We start from the raw sequence: 17,982 nt of genomic DNA, 5'->3' as shown, positions 1-17,982 counted from the left end.
AGTGGTAGATGTGGTATATCGTGACTTTTGATACTGCTTCACATGACCTTCTCATAAACAAACTAGAAAAAAGCTACTTATATGGAGTTTCTATAAAGTGATGCATAACTGGTGGGAAAACCATTTCAACACAGTATTTATCAGTTATGCACAGTTTAGATCATGTCATAGAGAGAACCTTTATAAAATTTGCTGATGATACCAATCTGGGAGGGGTTGCAAGAATTTGGGAGAATAGAATTAAAATTCAAAATTATCTGGAAAACTGGACAAATGGTCTGAAGGAAATAGGATGAAATTCAGTAAGGACAAATGTAAAGTACTCCGTTTAGGAAAGAACCACCATTTGCACACATAGGGTGTGTCTAGACTACAGGGTTTTGTTGACAAAAGTGGACTTCTGTCGACAAAACTATACCTGTGTCCACACTACTGCCAAGTTCTGTCAACATAACATTGACAGAACTCAGCAGTAAACCTCATTCTACAAGGATTAACGCCTTTTAGTCGACAGAGTTCTGTCAACAGGAGATGTTATTGTATCTGCACTGTCCTTTGCGTCTACTCTCTCCTGTCGACAAAGTGGCTTGCTTTGTCAACAGAACTGGATGTAGTCTAGACACTCTTTGTCGACATTATCTGTCGACAAAGCCTCTGTCGACAAAAGCCTGTAGTCTAGACGTACCCATATAAAATGGGGGGGGAATGAGTACTACAGAAATGGACCTGGAAGTTATAATTGGTCACAAGCTGAGTAAGCAACAATAGAGTAACACTACTGCAAAAAAGAAAACATAATTCTGGGATGTATTAGAAGAAGTGTTGTAAGCAAGACAGGAGAAGTAATTATTTCACTGTACTCCAAGCTGATTATGCCTCAACAGGGGTACTGTGTCCTGTTCTGGGTGCCACTCTTCAGGAAATATGTGGCTTGTCATGGGCAAGCACACCTAGTCTCTTCTTGGGGAAGGAAAAGGGTAACTATTTCCCTCTAGCTATACAATCAGCCCTTGTCTTGGGGTAGCATGACCTTGAGGTAAGAGGCAATATAGCCACCCTGTTTCTCAAGGTTGTGTGGCCCAACAGGCAGAGTAAATATGACAGTTGACTCACACAGCAATCTGTATAGCTAGTTGGTTCAGCTGGGGTGTAAGACTTAGTGGCCAGCAGCAGCATGACCACTTGTTTGATTGGTACTAGTTGTAGGGTCTGTTTGACCATTTGAAAAGTGTGAATTGGGAATGCTTTGTTCCAGGTGAGCTTTGAGGGGCTGATTGGATTGGAGGCAAGGCTTTGAGATAGGTCTTCAGCTTGGACCCAGCAGCCTTTTTAAAATGGCAGAGTGAACTGCATGAGCAGCGAACAAGGCATCAGCCAATAGGAGAGTGTGCCTCGGGGAAGCCCCAAAGAGGTTGGTCTTTTTCTTGGTTTTTGTTCTTTTCTTTCTCTCTCTCTCTCATACTTCTCCCCTTCAGGGGGCAATAAAAACAATATCTGAATAAGAGTCTCAGAAGGAAGGCAGAATAGATAGTGAAAGATCAGCTGTTGTGACTTTCACAGCATGTGCAATGTTCGTCTTCCTCCCAAAAGATAGAAATGGTTTCATCTATACCAAGTGCAAGCTGATCTCTATATTAGAAGAGAAGGATAAAGGGCTAGAGGCCCAAGAATCAACCCTATGATGTATTAGAGAAAATTAAGATTTTCTGAATAGGAGTCAGCATTTGATACTGCAGGCACAGGATCCTGAAGAACAAGTTAGGGCAGTACAGAACATGGAAGAAAGTTGGCAACATGTGACCTCCTTGAGAAGACAGACAAATCAGGTATCCCCAATTCTGATAGAGGTAAGTAACCGCTTTCAGGCTCTCTGCACAGGTACTATGGTAGAGAATTGCTTTGGCAGAGACCTCTGAAGGAAGGGATCAGAAGGAGACCCCATTGACCAGAAGGCATGGGATGCATAGTCCTAGGGAAAGGAGTTCCAGGACCACCACCACTCAAGAGAAGGAGATGGGTGGTGGTTGTAAGGAACTCCCTCCTAAGAGGAACAGAGTCTTGAGAAGTCTGCTGCTTACCTAGAGATAGAATTCAGGATGTAACCAAGAGCCTTCCGAGACTGATCAAACCTTTGGACCCTTCCTACTTCTCCATGTAGGAACTAATGATACTGCCAAGAATGACCTTGAGTGGGTCACCACAGATTATGTAGTGCTGGGATGAAGGGGTTTGAGGTGTAAGTCATGTTCTAGTTCATCCTCCATGTTGAGGGAAAAAGATCCTGATAGGGATTGTCAAATCTGGAAAGTAAATGCATGGTTGCGCAGATAGTGTCAGAGTAAGGGCTTTGGTTTCTTTGACCATGTGATGCTGTTCTGGGCACAAGGATTGCTAGGAAGAGATGTGATCCACCTAACTGAGAGGGAAGAGCAGCTTCACAGATAGGCTTGCAAACCTAGTGAGGAGGGCTTTAAACTTGATTCATCGAGGGATGGAGAACTAAGCCCTGAGGTAAGTTGGGAAGTGGGATAACGGGAAGAAATACAAGGAGGAAAGTGCAACAAAGGAGGACCCCTGATTTGTATGGAGAATGTAGTGCAATCAGCTAGTTTTCTAAGGTGTCTGTACATGAATGCAAAAAGCCTGGAAAACAAGCAGGAAGAATTAGAAGTCTTGGCATAGTGAAAGAACTATGATTTGATTGGAATAATGGAAATTTGGTGGGATGATTCACATGATTGGAAAACTGTCATGGAAGGGTATAAACTATTCAGGAAGACAGGCAGGGGAGAAAAGGTGGAGGACTTGCACTATACAGAAGGGAGCAGTATGATTGCTTACAGTTTCAGTATATAGGAGAAAAGCCTATTGAGAGTCTTTGGGTTAAGCTTAGAGGCAGGAGCAATAGAGGTGATGTTGTGGTTGGTGTCTACTATAGACCATCAGATCAGGTGGATGAAGTAGATGATACTTTCTTCAAACAACTAACAGAAGCTTCCAGATCACATGCTCTGGTTCTCATGCAGGACTTCAATCAGCCTGACATCTGTTGGGAGACCAATACAGTAGTACATAGACAATACAGGACATTTTGGAGAATGTAGGGGATAATGTCCTGGTACAAGTGCTAAAAGAACCGACCAAGGGCCATGCACAGCTTGATCTGCTGCTCACAAACTGGGAGGAATTAGTAGGGGAAGTAGATCTGGGTGGCAACCTGGGAAGCAGTGATCAAGAAATGGTCAATTTCAGGGTCCTGACCAAAGGAAGCAAGGAGAACAGCAAAATACATACTCTGGAATTCAAAAAAGCAGACTGACTCCTTCAGGAAACTGATGGGCAGGATCCTATTGGACACTAACATGAAAAGCGACGAGGAGTCCTGTGGCATCTTATAGACTAATAGATTTATTGGAGCATAAGTTTTCGTGGGCAAAGACCCACTTCGTCAGATGCATGAAAAGGAAAGGAATCCAGGAGAGAGATCGTAGTATTTTAAAGATGCCTTATTGAAAGCACAGGAATAAACCATCCTGATGCACAGTAAAAAAGGCAAATATGGTAGGTGACTAGCTTGGCTTAGCAATGAAATCCTTGATGAGCTTAAACACAAAAAGTGGAAACTTGGATAGGTGACTAGGGAGGAGTATAAATATATTGCTTGAGCATGTAGGGGTGTAATCAGGAAGGCCAAAGCTCAATTGGAATTGCAGATAGCAAGGGATGTGAGGGACAAAAAGAAAGGTTTCTACGGGCATGTTAGCAATAAGAGGGTGATCAGGGAAGTTGTGGGACCCTTACTGAATGAGAGAGGTAACCTAGTGACAGATGTTATGGGAAAAAGCTGAAGTACTGAATGCTTTTTTTGGCTCTGTCTTCAAGAATAGTTCTGCTCCCAGACTACTACATTAGGCAACAAGAGTATGGGAAAGAGGTGGGCCGCCCTTTGTGGGGAAAGAACAGGTTAAGAACTATTAGACATACACAAATCCATGGGGCTGGATTTAATGCATCTGAGGGTGCTGAGGGAGTTGGCGGATGTCATTGTAGATCCATTGGCCATTATCATTGATAACTCATGGAGATCGGGGGAGGTCCTGGATGACTGGAAAAAGACAATGTAGTGCCCATCCTTAAAAAAAAGGACAATCCAGGGAACTACAGACTGGTCAGCCTCACCTCAGTCCCTGGAAAAATCATAGAGGAGATACCCAAGGAATCCATTTTGAAGCACTTGGAAGAAAGGAAAAAGATCAGGAATAGTCAATATGGATTCACCAAGAGCAGTCAAGCCTGACCAGTCTGACTGCCTTTTATGAAGAGGTAACTGGCTCTGTGGACATGGGGAATCATAGAATACTATAACTGGAAATAACCTTGAGAAGTCATCAAGTCCAGTCCCATGCCCTAATAGCAGGACCAAGCACCGTCTAGATCATCCCTGACAGATGTCTATCTAACCTACTCTTAAATATCACCGGTGATGGAAATTCCACAACTTCCCCAGGCAATTTATTCCAGTGTTTAACCACCCTGACACTTAGGAAGTATTTCTTAATGTCCAGCCTAAAGCTCCCTTGCTGCAGTTTCATCCCATTGCTTCTTGTTCTGTCCCCAGAGGCCAAGAAGAACAATTTTTCTCACTCCTCCTTGTGACACCCTTTTAGATACTTGAAAACTGCTGACATGTCTCCTCTCAGTCTTCTCATTTCTAAACTAAACAAGCCCAGTTCTTTCAGTTTTCCCTCATAATTCCTATTTTCTAAACTTTTAATAATTTTTGTTGCTCTTCTCTGGACCTCCTCCAATTTCTCCATCTTTCTTGAAATGTGGTGCCCAGAAGCGGACACGATATTCCAATTGAGGCTTAATCAGTGCAGAGTAGAGCGGAAGTATGACTTCTCGTGTCTTGCTCACAACACTACTGTTAATGCATCCCAGAATTACGTTTGTGTTTTTTGCACGTGTTGCACTGTTGACTCAAGTTGGTGGATGTGATATACCTTGACTTTAGAAAAGCTTTTGATAAGGACTTCTACAGTATTCTTGCCAGAAAGTTAAGAAAGCATGGATTGGATAAATGGACTGTAATGTAGACAGAAAGCTAGCTAGATTGTAGGACTCAATGGGTAGTGATCAAGGCCTTGAAGTCTGGTAGGCGGTTGGTTTCAAGTGGAGTGCCCAAAAGGTCGTTTCTAGGGCTGGTTTTGTTCAACATCTTTATTAATGATCTGGATGAGGAGATGGATTGCACTCTCAGGAAGTTTGTGGATCACACTAAGATGGGGGAGAGGTAGATACATCGGAGGGTAGGAACAGGATTCGGAGTGACCTAGACAAATGGGAGGATTGAGCCAAAAGAAATCTACTGAGGTTCAACAAGGACAAGTACAGAGTCCTACACTTGGGACTGAAGCATACCAAGTAAGCACTGTTACAGGATAGGGACCGACTGGCTAAGCAGCAGTTTGGCAGAAAAAGACCTGGGGATCTTCAAGTATTCACCAGGGGCAAGTCATGCCTGACCAATCTGATCAGCTTCTATGATGAGACAACTGGTTCTGTGGATATGGGAAAGTCAGTGGATGTGATATACCTTGACTTTAGGAAAGCTTTTGCTACGGTCTCCCACAATATTCTTGCCACCAAGTTAAGGAAGTATGGATTGGATAAATGGACTGTAAGATGGATAGAAAGCTGGCTAGACTGTCGGGCACAATGGGTAGCGATTAACAGCTCCATGTCAGGTTGGCGGTCAGTTTCTAGTGGAGTGCCCCAAGAATTGGTTCTAGGGCTGGTTTTGTTCAACATCTTTATTAATGACCTAGATGAGGGGATGGATTGCACCCTCACCAAGTTTGCGGATCACACTAAGCTAGGAGAGTGGTAGATACTCTGGAGGGCAGGGAAAGGGTCCAGAGTGACCTGGACAGATTAGAGGATTGAGCCAAAAGAAATCTGATAAGGTTCAACAAGGATAAGTGTAGAGTCCTGCACTTGGAATGGAAGAATCCCAAGAATTGTTATAGGCTGGGGACCGACTGGCTAAGTAGCAGTTCAGCAGAAAAGGACCTGGGAATTACAGTGGATGACAAGCTGGATATGAGTCAGCTATGTACGCTTGTAGCCAAGAAGGCTAATGGCATATTAGGTTGCATTAGGAGGAGCATTGCCAGCAGATCTAGAGAAGTAATTATTCCCCTTTATTCAGCTCTGTTGAGGCCACATCTGGAGTACTGTCCCCGGTTCTGGGCCTCCCACTATAGAAAGGATATGGATGCATTGGAGAGGGTCCAGTGGAGGGCAACCAAAATGATTAGGGGACTGGAGCACATGATCTATGAGGAGAGGATGAGGGATTTGGGTTTGTTTAGTCTGCAGAAGGGAAGAGTGAGGGGGGATTTGATAACAGCCTTCAACTTCCTGAAGGGAGGTTCCAAAGAGGCTGGAGTAAGGCTGTTCTCAGTAGTGATGGCAGAACACGGAGCAATGGCTCAAGTTACAGTGTGGGAGGTTTAGGTTGGATATTAAGAAAAATTATTTCCCTAGGAGGGTGGTGAAGTACTAGAATGGGTTACCTAGGGAGGTGGTGGGATCTCCATCCATAGAGGTTTTTAAGTCTTGGCTTGACAAAGCCCTGGCTCGGTTGATTTAGTTGGGATTGGTCCTGCTTTGGGCAGGGGGCTGGATTTGATGACCTCCTGAGGTCTCTTCCAGCTCTATGATTCTATGGTACCAAAACATTCCCTAAGGATCACAGGAACACACTGATCCCTTCTAAAAGATAAGGTTAGGATAATAGTACATAATAGAAATGTTTTAATTAAACCCACATGTACAAGGGATAATAACTGTGTCAGAGCGGTAGCACTAACTTGTTTGTTCTACGATATAAAGCTGTATCTTAGAGGGATTATCTTTATCCAGGTGAGAAAGAATGGAAAGTTCTCCCATTCATTGAGCTGCATCTATTGTCATGGACATACATGTTTTAGTATCCTTAGAGAGTGAGGCAGGTATTATTACCATACTTCATTGACAATAAACATGTCTTCATGCCTTTGTTCCTTAATGAAACTTGTGGTTATTGAGCAGTTCACTCAAGGTTTCCATGCCAGATGTCTGTGCAGAACTATGGCAGCACACAGAATGAAACACGCGCACGCACACACACACACACACACACACACACACACACACACACACACACACACTTCCAATCATTTATCAACATCTTACCCCACTGGCAACCCATAACCTCTAATCTGGTAAGTAAATGAGATGTCCACTGTAAAAATCATGATCTCACCACACAAATTAAACAAATACCGATCACAGATGGTCCAGATAATATTTAGTTATGTCATGAGTTCAAAGGTCTGAATTAGATGACCGCTTAAGGTTCCTTTCAGTTCTATAATTCTCCAACATGCTATTTTCCTTTGCTAATAGGCTTTTTCATATTTTTCTACTGAAAAACTAACATTACCTGTAGTTGCTTCCTGTAACCCACTCAATCTGAAAAAACTTCATGCAGAAAAGGACTAAAGTCCAAGTCTTCATAGTCTTAAAGCTGTGTGAAGGGTGAATATGGTGCTGGTGAGTCAGCATTCCTGGCTGCCTAAGGATCCACTGCCAGGACCCTCTGCCTTGTCCTGTCACATAAAACCCACATTCTTGGGTTTGGGTCATCCTGTCAGGGTAGGGGTCTTTGTTCCACAGCTGCTTGAATTCTCCAAACCAAGGGCTCTCTACCTTTTTCTTTCTGACCCTCCCCCCACAATGGAATGTTATAAAAATTCCACAAGCCACTTGTGCCACAAGAACTGTTTTTTTCTGAATATAAAAGCCAGAGCCAGTGCTAAACGTTAGTTAATAGGGCAATTATCTGGGATCTCATGCCACAGGGCTAAGTTGAAGCTAAGTTGCTCAAGCTTTGGCTTCACACTTTTGGTGATGGAACATGGGGTCCTGGGTTACAATCTTGCATGGGTAGAGCTTTGGCTTTCTGCCTTGAGCCCTAGCAAGTTTCATGCTGGCTACACTTGGTAGACCCTCTGAAACTTGCTCATCCAGATCCCTGGTTGATAGCCACTTTCCAAACCCTTTTCAGTCTTGTCCCAATATTACTGGGTAGACCAGAGTGATTTGCTAAACTGTCTTTGCAAGTCAGTGTGGCTCTGTACTTCTAGTTGCACTTTTGTCAAAGGATAGATAGAGGGCCCTAATCATGTAAGGTACTCCAGAAGACTAATCTACATGATGGTTTGTTTACATCCAGGGTACGTCTAACCTACATGGCTCCATTGATGGAGCCATGTAGATTTGTTGTTTTGGCAAAGGCAAATGAAGCCGCGATTTAAATGATTGCGGCTTCATTTACATTTACATGGCTGCCACGCTGAGCCGACAAACAGCTGACCTACGAGGAATAACGGGGCTGCCGACAAAGGGCTTTGATGTCGGCAGGGGAGCATCCAGACTAGCGCGCTGAGCGGACAAACAGCTGATCAGCTGTTTGTTGGCTCAGCGCGGCAGCCATGTAAATGTAAATGAAGCCGCGATCATTTAAATCGCGGCTTCATTTGCCTTTGCCTATGTGTCTAATCTACATGCCTCTGATGACAGAGGCATGTAGTCTAGACACAGCCCCAGAGTCCATCACACCCATCACTTTGGTACCATTGATACATACTGGGAGCAAGCAACATCTTAGTTGGGCTCTGTTTCCAGACTTGCGTGACTGCTAAACATGCCTACCCATAACTAGAGTCCATAAAGGAGAACTCCTGCTTGAAATGTTCATTCTGTCCACACTCTGAGCATGAAGATAGAAGTCCTGAGCCCCAAGTCCTGAGCGCCAAGATTAAGACCAGAATTGGGTTCTAGAATGTACGTACCATGGATGAAATGAGTAAGCTTACACAGATTACAAATGAAATGAGACACTACAAAATACATATTCTTGGTATCAGTGAGAGTAGATGGATTGGACCAGGAGGAATGAAGACTAGTACTGATGAAGCAGTCCTTTTTTCTGGAAGGGATGATGACCAACATCAGGAGGGAGTAGCTATCATCGTGAAGAAAAGAATAGAGAAATATTTGCTGGAATGGAAACCAATCAACAGCAGACTGATGAAAGCCAGAATGAAAGGTAGACACGTAAATATTACATTAATCCAGTGTTATCCCCCAACAAATGAAAGTGAAGAAGAAAAGAAAGATAGATTCTATGAACAGCTTCAAGCTGAAATAAAAACAGCATTACAGCAGGATCTTATAATAGTCACGAGGGACTTGAATGCTAATGTTGGGAAAGATAATATGCACAATGACAGAACTATGAGGAAATATGGGTGTGGCAGCATGAATGAGAATGGAGAGAGGTTAGTGGAATTTTGTACTTTAAACAATCTTGTCATTGGAGGTATGCTCTTTCCTCACTGTGAAATTCACAAGTTAACATGGTGCTTACCAAATGTAGGGATAGTAATCAGATGGATCATATGATGATCAATGGAACATGGAGATGCTCGTTACTAGATGTCAAGGTGAAAAGAGGGGCTGATGTCAGCAGTGACAGCACTAATAAAATTTAAACTAAGCATTGATCGCAAGATACCCATGCAGAAATGCTTTGATGTAAAGAAGCTAAAAGACCCCAAAGTTAAGAATGCTTTTGTCCTTAAGATCAAAAACAGGTTTCAAGTGCTACAAGATCTTGAAGAAGAAACTCACAGCACAGAAGAAGTTAATAAGAAATGGGAACAAATTACAACAATATGTGTAGAGAGCAGCGAGGACTGTCTAGGTTTCAAACAGAAACCAAAGAAAAAAGTATGGCTCATGCCAGACACATGGAAGGCAATTGATAATAGATCTATCTTAAAGAAGAAACTCACAGATGCTATATCAGGAAGACTGAAAGAAAGATAGCAGCAATACAAAGAAGTAGACTGTTATGTTAAGAAATTGGTGAGAGCTGATAAGAGAGCTCATATAGAGGAACTAGCAGCACAAGCTGAAGAAGCAGCTACTTGAGGAGAGCAAGGAAAGGTTTTTAAAATCATCAAGCTTGTTTGCGGTAAATATCATGCCAGTATAAGTGTCCATGTCATGGACAAACAAGGAAATCTACTTACAACAGAGAGGGAACAAGAGGCTCGTTGGGCAGAATATTTTCAGGAACTTCTAAACAGGCCACCACTAGAAGAAGCTGATATTCTAGAAGCAGAAACAGACCTTGACATAAATACTGCTCCACCAAAAATGGAAGAAATTATTGTGGCAATAAGATCCTTAAAGAATGGTGAAGCTCCAGGATACGATAATCTCAATGCTGAATTGTTCAAGGCAGACCCAGAACTTGCAGCCACTATTCTCCAACTGTTCTTTACAGCAATATGGGAAGGGAAGCATGTGCCAGAGGAATGGACAAATGGAATTATTTTTAAGATACCCAAGAAGGGAACACTCAATGACTGTAACAATGGGCGCAGCATCACTCTCCTCTCAGTGCCAAGCAAGATCCTTCCTAAGCTCATTATTCAGCGGATTGTAGACGCTGTTGATAAATCACTGAGGAAAGAACAAGCTGGCTTTCGTAAAAAAAGGGGGTGTGTAGATCAAATTTTTGTACTGAGTAACATAATTGAGCAATGCATTGAATGGCAGAGGCAGTTGTTCATCAACTTTATTGGTTTTGGAAAAGCCTTTGACAGCATTCATAGGGATAGTCTTTGAGAGCTTCTGAGAGCATATGGAATACCAAAGTAGTACAGCTCATTAAGAGTATTACCCCAGAGACTCAGGTAAGCAAATAATCTATGGTCTGACTAAGTTAAAGTGTCTCTGCACAGAAGCCAGATACGGCCTGGTGTTCCTGTATCTTATCACCAGTGGGATATTTGCTCAAAGAAAAATCAGGCTACTCAGGTTTAGGGCCAAACCATGTATTTTGAAGTAAAATAGCACAAACATGGAAGTTAAGAACAGTAAACAACCTATCCTATCCCAAGAAGAAAAGATAGAAAGAATCCCAATACAAAAGGGTCTATTTCACAGAGGAATGCGGCGATTGGTGCCTTCGACCGTCTACCTCATGGCTAGCGTAAAGCCGTGAGGGAGGACAAGCAGGGAGATCCCTCGAGGCGGTGCCGTGTCCTCTCCGATTGGAACAGGAACACTGAAGGGATCCTCGATCACCTCGTGGAATGGCTCCTATGGATCCAGTCCTGATGGGTCCTTCGATCACACCAGCAAGTCTAAAAGTGGATTGGAATAGCTTGTAAAACAGTCCAAGTCCACGGCTATTGCCAAATATCCGGAACGTGGGGTGTTCCCACATGTACAGTGGCAAAACAAAACCAAGGCCTTAAACTACCAAAATCTCCAAACCATAAACCACGGATGGTAAATGAGAAATGTCACAGGGAAAATTGAACAGGCACATGGACAAACAGAGAGAGTGACGAACCCGAGTTCTTCTCTGACCCAAGCTTTTATGCCCTCTAAGGTAGGAAAAATATGATAATGATTGGGGTCATGTGCAGCTCAAGGAGCAGACTAAGTGCACCATATTAGGGATGTGTGCAGAGGTGTTAGAGTGGAGTGCAGCGTTTTGAGCAGAGTACACACAGATTAGAGAAGGGTGAAATGGCAGGGTGATTTGCCTAAAGCTACAGCTTGGTGCACAACTGCTTCTGAGGTAAAAAGCATTCCTATACAAGATGGAAGTCTAGTGGAATCCATTTTGTATGTGCTGACAGCCTGTTTCAGGGCAACAAGAGCTTTTATAACAATTTCACACATGCAGCATGGGGAACAATGATCTACACTTCGAAGTTAAGACTGGAGTAAGGCAGAGATACGTCATGTCTCCAATGCTCTTTAAGTTAGTCTTTAGGGGTATGTCTACACTACCCTCCTAGTTTGAACTAGGAGGGTAATGTAGGCATACCGCACTTGCAAATGAAGCCTGGGATTTGAATTTCCCGGGCTTCATTTGCATAAGCCGGGCGCCGCCATTTTTAAATGTCCGCTAGTGCGGACTCCGTGCCGTGCGGCTACACGCGGCATGGACTAGGTAGTTCGGACTAGGTAGTTCGGAAATTCAAATCCCGGGCTTCATTTGCAAGTGCAGTATGCCTACATTACCACCCTAGTTCGAACTAGGGTGGTAGTGTAGACATACCCTAACTGAGTTATGCGGCGTACAACAGAAGATGATCCAAGCGGCATCAGATAGACTGTCTTCTCCACATTAGAGGACCTTGATTTTGCTGATGACCTCATGCTGCTTCGTCATATGCAAGAGAAGACAAATTGACTCTGCACCTTCGGAAAACAGGTCAGACTAAGAGTTAGCCAGAAGGAGACAGAAGTCATGACCCTAAATATTGAGGCACCAGCATCAGTTAAGATTGATGGCCATGACCTATCTATCTCAGAGAGCTTTACATACTTGGGTAGTATTATCAGGCAAGACGGAGGCGTCAGAAGTGATATCCAGAGCAAGACACAAGAAGTCATTCTTCTGTTCTACTCTGCGCTGATTAGGCCTCACTTGGAGTACTGTGTCCAGTTCTGGGCACCACATTTAAATAAAGGTGTGGAGATATTGGAGACGGTCCAGAGAAGAGCAACAAGAATTATGAAAGGTCTAGAGCAGCGTTTCCCAAACTGTGGTCTGCAGCCCTGTATTGGTTCTTAGGAAAAAAATACCGGGTTTCAGAAATTTTTTTGTGAGAGCCCACCTTGCTGCCCACAACCTCGACGATGAACACCGCACTGAACTCCCAGTGTCAACAGAGGTAGCGCAGGCTTCCTGCGGGATCAGGGGGCAGTTCTGCAGCTGCGCGCCAGATCCCAGAAGTGTGGGGGCTGCTCTCCCCGCTGCCCCAACAGCCGGCGCAGTACCTAAAATGCCGGTCCATCATGCACTGGGGACTTTGTTCCCCTGATGCCTTCCTGCATGCGGCGGAGTGGGTGTGGATCCGGGACTACGCCAGCTCCAGCTGCTTGGGCAACACATGCTGCCGTGGGGAGCGGAGGAGCAAGGCTCACGCTGCCCGAGCAGTTGGGGCTCGTGTGGTTCCTCCCCCTGTGCAGGAAGATATCAGCCATGCAATGAACCAGCGTGTCAGGTACCATGCCACTGTTTGGGGGACAGGGGAGCAGCGTGCACACTTCCTGGGCCTTGGCAGCTACAGAATCCCCAGGTATCAGTCCCTGTCCCCTCTCTACCCCTCCAACCCCCACAAGTACCCTGCCCCATCACCCACAAGCACCCTGTCCCTTGCCCCAGCACTCGGAAGCACCCTGTCCCCTGCCCCAGCACTCATTGGTACCCTTCCTCAGAACTCTGTCCCAGCACCCACAAGCACAGTTGGGGCCACATTAGTGAAGTTTGAGGGGTTTGGAGGGGTCGTGTTTTTGTATCTCACTTGTGTGGCCCCAACTGACTTTTCTGTTGGCTAAAGTTGGCACTGGGGGCTTTGGGAGGACCAGAAAATGTATTTGAATATTCATCATTTGCTTAATGAATGTGCAAATATGCAAAAAATGTTACCAGTCCTCCAAAAGCTCGTGAATGGATTTACTGGTCCCCAGTATCAAAAAGTTTGGGAACCCCTTGTCTAGAGAACATGAGCTATGAGGAAGACTGAAAGAATTGGGCTTGTTTAGTTTAGAAAGGAGAACACTGAGAAGGGACATGATAGCAGTTTTCAGGTGGCACAAGGAGGAGCGAGAAAATTTGTTCTCCTTGGCCTCTGAGGATAGGATAAGAAGCAGTGGGCTTAAACTTCAGCAAGGGAGGTTTAGGTTGGACATTAGGAAATACTTCCTAAGTGTCAGGGTGGTTAAACACTGGAATAAGTTGCCTAGGGAGGTTGTGGAATCTCCATCTCTGGAGATATTTAAGAGCAGGTTAGATAGACATCTATCAGGGATGGTCTAGATGGTACTGGGTCCTGTCATGGGGGCAGGGGACTAGACTCGATGACCTCTTGAAGTCCCTTCCAGTGTTCTATGATTCTATCTATGATTTTAAGATGAATAGAATTAATTTGTTCCTCTGATTACAAAGTGAATTTCCAGCACAACTGAGATCACTTCCAACAATGAGTATGAAAAATGTTCCTAACATGCATAGCTTATCATGTTCCACCTGGGACTAATCAATTAATTTTTGTCAAGGTCCAAGTTTCTTAGTCAAGGCATTGTCAAGATCCAGCCTCCAGAGAAAATAAAAATAATAATGAAGAAATGAAAATATTTTGGGGTGCATTCAAAAGCACTTAGTGATCTGGATTTGGCCCACAATCTGCCTATTTACTACCTCTGCACATAATATCCATTTACTTTAAGTTCATGTAAAATAAGTGGATATTACTTTATGTGAACCCTTATACAACAATTAATCTAATACAAGATGTCTCTCAGTCTGAACCTTATATATTGGATGTTCTTTGCCTTCAGCTGCTTGATCTTTGAGATCTTCATCAGTTACTCCACATCTACTGAGTGGGTCTTCATCATTTGCCATTTGATAAATGATGTGTTGAAATGTAGAAGAAGATTTAACAGGTTCAATTTCGTAGCTTAAATTGTAAATCTTCAAATATCCCCTGAGAATTGCAAAATTGAAATGTGATTTAGAGATCTGGGAAAATCGAAACATTCCACAAAATTATTAGAATTGACCAGGAACTTTCCTTGGGAATTATTTTTAATATCTAATGAAGCTTTTGTAGATTTTTTAAATAAGTTTCCTCCCTCTCCTTCTGAAAGGAAAGTGTTATTGAGGAAAAAATATTTCTAATTTACAATCTGTTCTTGATAACACAACCACTTTTGGGAGTCACAATTAGGTACCAGAAGGTCCCCAAATGGCCACTATGCCAAGGATCAATCATCACTGCACAACATACTGTCTTATAACCTATACAATTTAATATTACAAATTTGTGATTCTAGCCCTATGCAGTGACAGCAAATGACTCTTAATAATAGGTTAGCATGAAATTTGCATTAAGAAAAGGGACAAACCTAGTTATGCTACTATGTTAAATCTACCTTCTTGTTTCAAGAGAAGAAAATTCATAGTGTTTGCAGTCTAGCATACAGAAGAGCCTACATTACCAGAGTCCAGAGCAGGTGCTGAGAACTGCAACAGATTCTGGGACATCCTCCACATATCCAGAGTAGTAGCAATCATCCTGCAAAGCCCAAAAATTGTTTTTCTTTTCCAACATTAACATTACTAAAATAAAATACCAGATACTAGTTACACAAAATTAAATATACACTATGCAGTGAGGAAGCCTCCAACTAGCATTACCAGACAATCCCTATCCTGGAACCCACAGGGAAAAAGAGGAAGAGGAAGGCCAAAGAATATTTGGAGAAGAGACCTACCTGGATGTGACCGTGAGGAAAACAGGCAAAAGCTGGAGAGAATTAGAAAAGGTGGCACAAGACAGAGAGGCTTGGAAAGAAATTGTTGATGGCCTATGTTCACTTAGGAGCTAAGGACAAAGAAGAAGAAGATGCAATGGCTATCTTTGCATCCGATTTTAAAATATGGTTCTAATATGAAAACCGACTGTATAAATGATACCTTTTCACTCAGCAGATCTGTTCTGAGCAATCAGATCTGCTGACTTAGAAGTCAAAACCAAATGTTGTTGCTTTTCACACATATCAATAGTGTAGAGATAATGTAGCCAAAACTGACTGGCTATGTCTACACTGCAGGCTTATTGCACAAGAATAGCCGTTCTTGCACAAAAACTTGTGGAGCGTCCATACTACAAGTCCATTTTTGCGCAAGAAAGTTTACAGTAGATCGTCAGAAGAGAGGGCTTTTTGCGCAAGAGTTATTCCTCTCCCCATGAGGAATAAGCCTTTTTGCTCAAGAGCTCTTGCGCAAAAAGGCTAGTGTGGTCAGGAACAGGGGTTTCTTGCGCAAGAAACCCCTATGGCTAAAATGGCAATCAGAACTTTCTTGCCCAAAAGAGCAGCCACACTGCCATGGACGCTCTTCTGCAAAAACAGATCTGTTGTGCAAAAGTGCAAAAGAAACCTTGCGCAAAAAGTTATTGCGCAAGAAGCCTGCAGTGTAGACATAGCCATTGAGTTTCAAAGAGAAGTTCTTAAATATTGCATCTTACACACAATGAATTACTATTCACACTTCTGGTACCTTACTTTCAACAGCTTGTTGAAGGCTTATTACCAGAAAAGGAGGCCTACTGGAAATTACATGAATTTTCCTAATACAATTATGTCCAGGGAAAGTGAAGGAGGGTTGAAACAGACTCAATTTAACTATGTAATCTTGGCTTCACTTGCTTCTTCAAATGTTTATGAAAGAGTACTGGTTTACATGAAAATCTTACATTATCTGTAACAAGCTTTTGATATATTAGGGATGCATCCATTGTGATGGTGATTGTCAGAGGGTCTTGTTGTAATGGAACTCCTTTGCATATATATAGCGGGTAAGTCCTCCACAGGAGTGAGTCGAGTCCTTGAGTATAGAAGGCACTGTGAAGTACTTAAGGAGTTTGTGCCACTTAGATTTGTATACCAAAGCTAGCCAGCTTTGAAGCCATCTCATATGCTGGCAGGCATTGAGGATGACAAAGATGGAGGCAGCCATGTATCATGGTAGCTGGAGGCAGTCACAAGCTGTGACCTGTGGGCTGATTCAAATCGTGCATAGAATCATAGAATATTAGAATTGGAAGGGACCCCGAGAAGTCATCAAATCCAGTCCTCTGCCCTCATTGCAGGGCCAAGCACCCTGACAGATGTCTGTCTAACCTGCTGTTAAATATCGCCAGTGATGGAGATTCCACAACTTCCCCAGGCAATTTATTCCAGTGTTTAACCACCCTGACACTTAGGAAGAATTTCCTAATGTCCAACATAAAGCTCCCTTGCTGCAGTTTAACCCCACTGCTTCTTGTTCTATCCTCAGAGGCCAAGGATAACAATTTTTCTTCCTCCTCCTTGTGACACCCTTTTAGATACTTGATAATTACTATCATGTCCCCTCTCAGTCTTCTCTTTTCCAAACTAAACAAGCCCAGTTCTTTCAATCTTCCCTCATAGCTCCTGTTTTCTAAACCTTTAATCATTTTTGTTGCTCTTCTCTGGACCTTCTCCAATTTCTCCACATCTTTCTTGAAATGTGGTGCCCAGAACTGGACACAATACTCCAACTGAGGCCTGCCTAATCAGTGCAGAGTAGAGCAGAAGAATGACTTCTCATGTATTGCTCACAACACTCTTGTTAATGCATCCCAGAATCATGTCTGCTTTTTTTACAACAGTGTCATACTGTTGACTCATATTTAATTTGTATTCCACTATAACCTCTAGATCCCTTTCTGCAGTACTCCTTCCTAGACAGACTCCTTCCATTTTGTATATATGAAACTGATTGTTGCTTCCTAAGTGAGTACTTTGCATTTATCCTTATTAAACTTCATCCTATTTACCACAGACCATTTCTCCAATTTGTCCAGACCATTTTTAATTATGACCTTATCCTCCAAAGCAGTTGTCACTCCTCCCAGATTGGTATCATCTCCAAACTTAATAATCATACTCTCTGTGCCATCTTCTAAATAATTGATGAAGATATTGAACAGAACCGATGCCAAAATAGATCCCTGCAGAACCCCACATGTTATGCCCTTCCAGCATGACAGTGAACCATTAATAACTACTCTCTGAGAATGGTTACCCAGTCAGTTAGGCACCCACCTTATGGTAGCCCCATCTATGTTGTATATGCCTAGTTTGTTGATAAAAAGGTCATGTGAGATCGTGTCAAATGCCGTATTAAAGGATAGGTATTCCATATCCACTGCTTTTCCCTTATCCACAAGGCTTGTTACATCAAAGAAAGCTATCTGATTCATTTGACATGACTTGTTCTTTACAAATCAAAATTACAGATTGCTC

At 43.0% G+C, this 17,982-nt stretch overlaps 1 protein-coding gene across 5 annotated transcripts in view; it reads right to left on the bottom strand.

Annotated features, from left to right (window-relative positions):
- LOC102463166 (disintegrin and metalloproteinase domain-containing protein 21-like) overlaps positions 1 to 17,982 on the bottom strand; it is a 138,820-nt gene that overhangs the window by 102,760 nt on the left and 18,078 nt on the right. For all 5 annotated transcript variants that reach the window (XR_003090199.3, XM_075919609.2, XM_025186928.3 and 2 more), the window contains 2 exons: positions 15,148 to 15,224; positions 14,456 to 14,633 (listed from right to left, as the gene is read on the bottom strand). Coding sequence is in view for 4 of the 5 variants with exons in the window: in XM_075919609.2 (XP_075775724.1) it covers positions 14,456 to 14,633; positions 15,148 to 15,224 (255 nt within the window). In the remaining variant the exon portion in view is untranslated. The remainder of the gene's footprint in view (positions 1 to 14,455; positions 14,634 to 15,147; positions 15,225 to 17,982) is intronic.

The sequence above is a fragment of the Pelodiscus sinensis genome, chromosome 1, assembly GCF_052426305.1.
Source record: "Pelodiscus sinensis isolate ZL-2025 chromosome 1, ASM5242630v1, whole genome shotgun sequence".
Taxonomy (NCBI): domain Eukaryota; kingdom Metazoa; phylum Chordata; order Testudines; family Trionychidae; genus Pelodiscus; species Pelodiscus sinensis.
The sequence above is the reverse complement of the archived record's forward strand: the minus strand, read 5'-3'. Positions and strand labels throughout refer to the sequence as shown.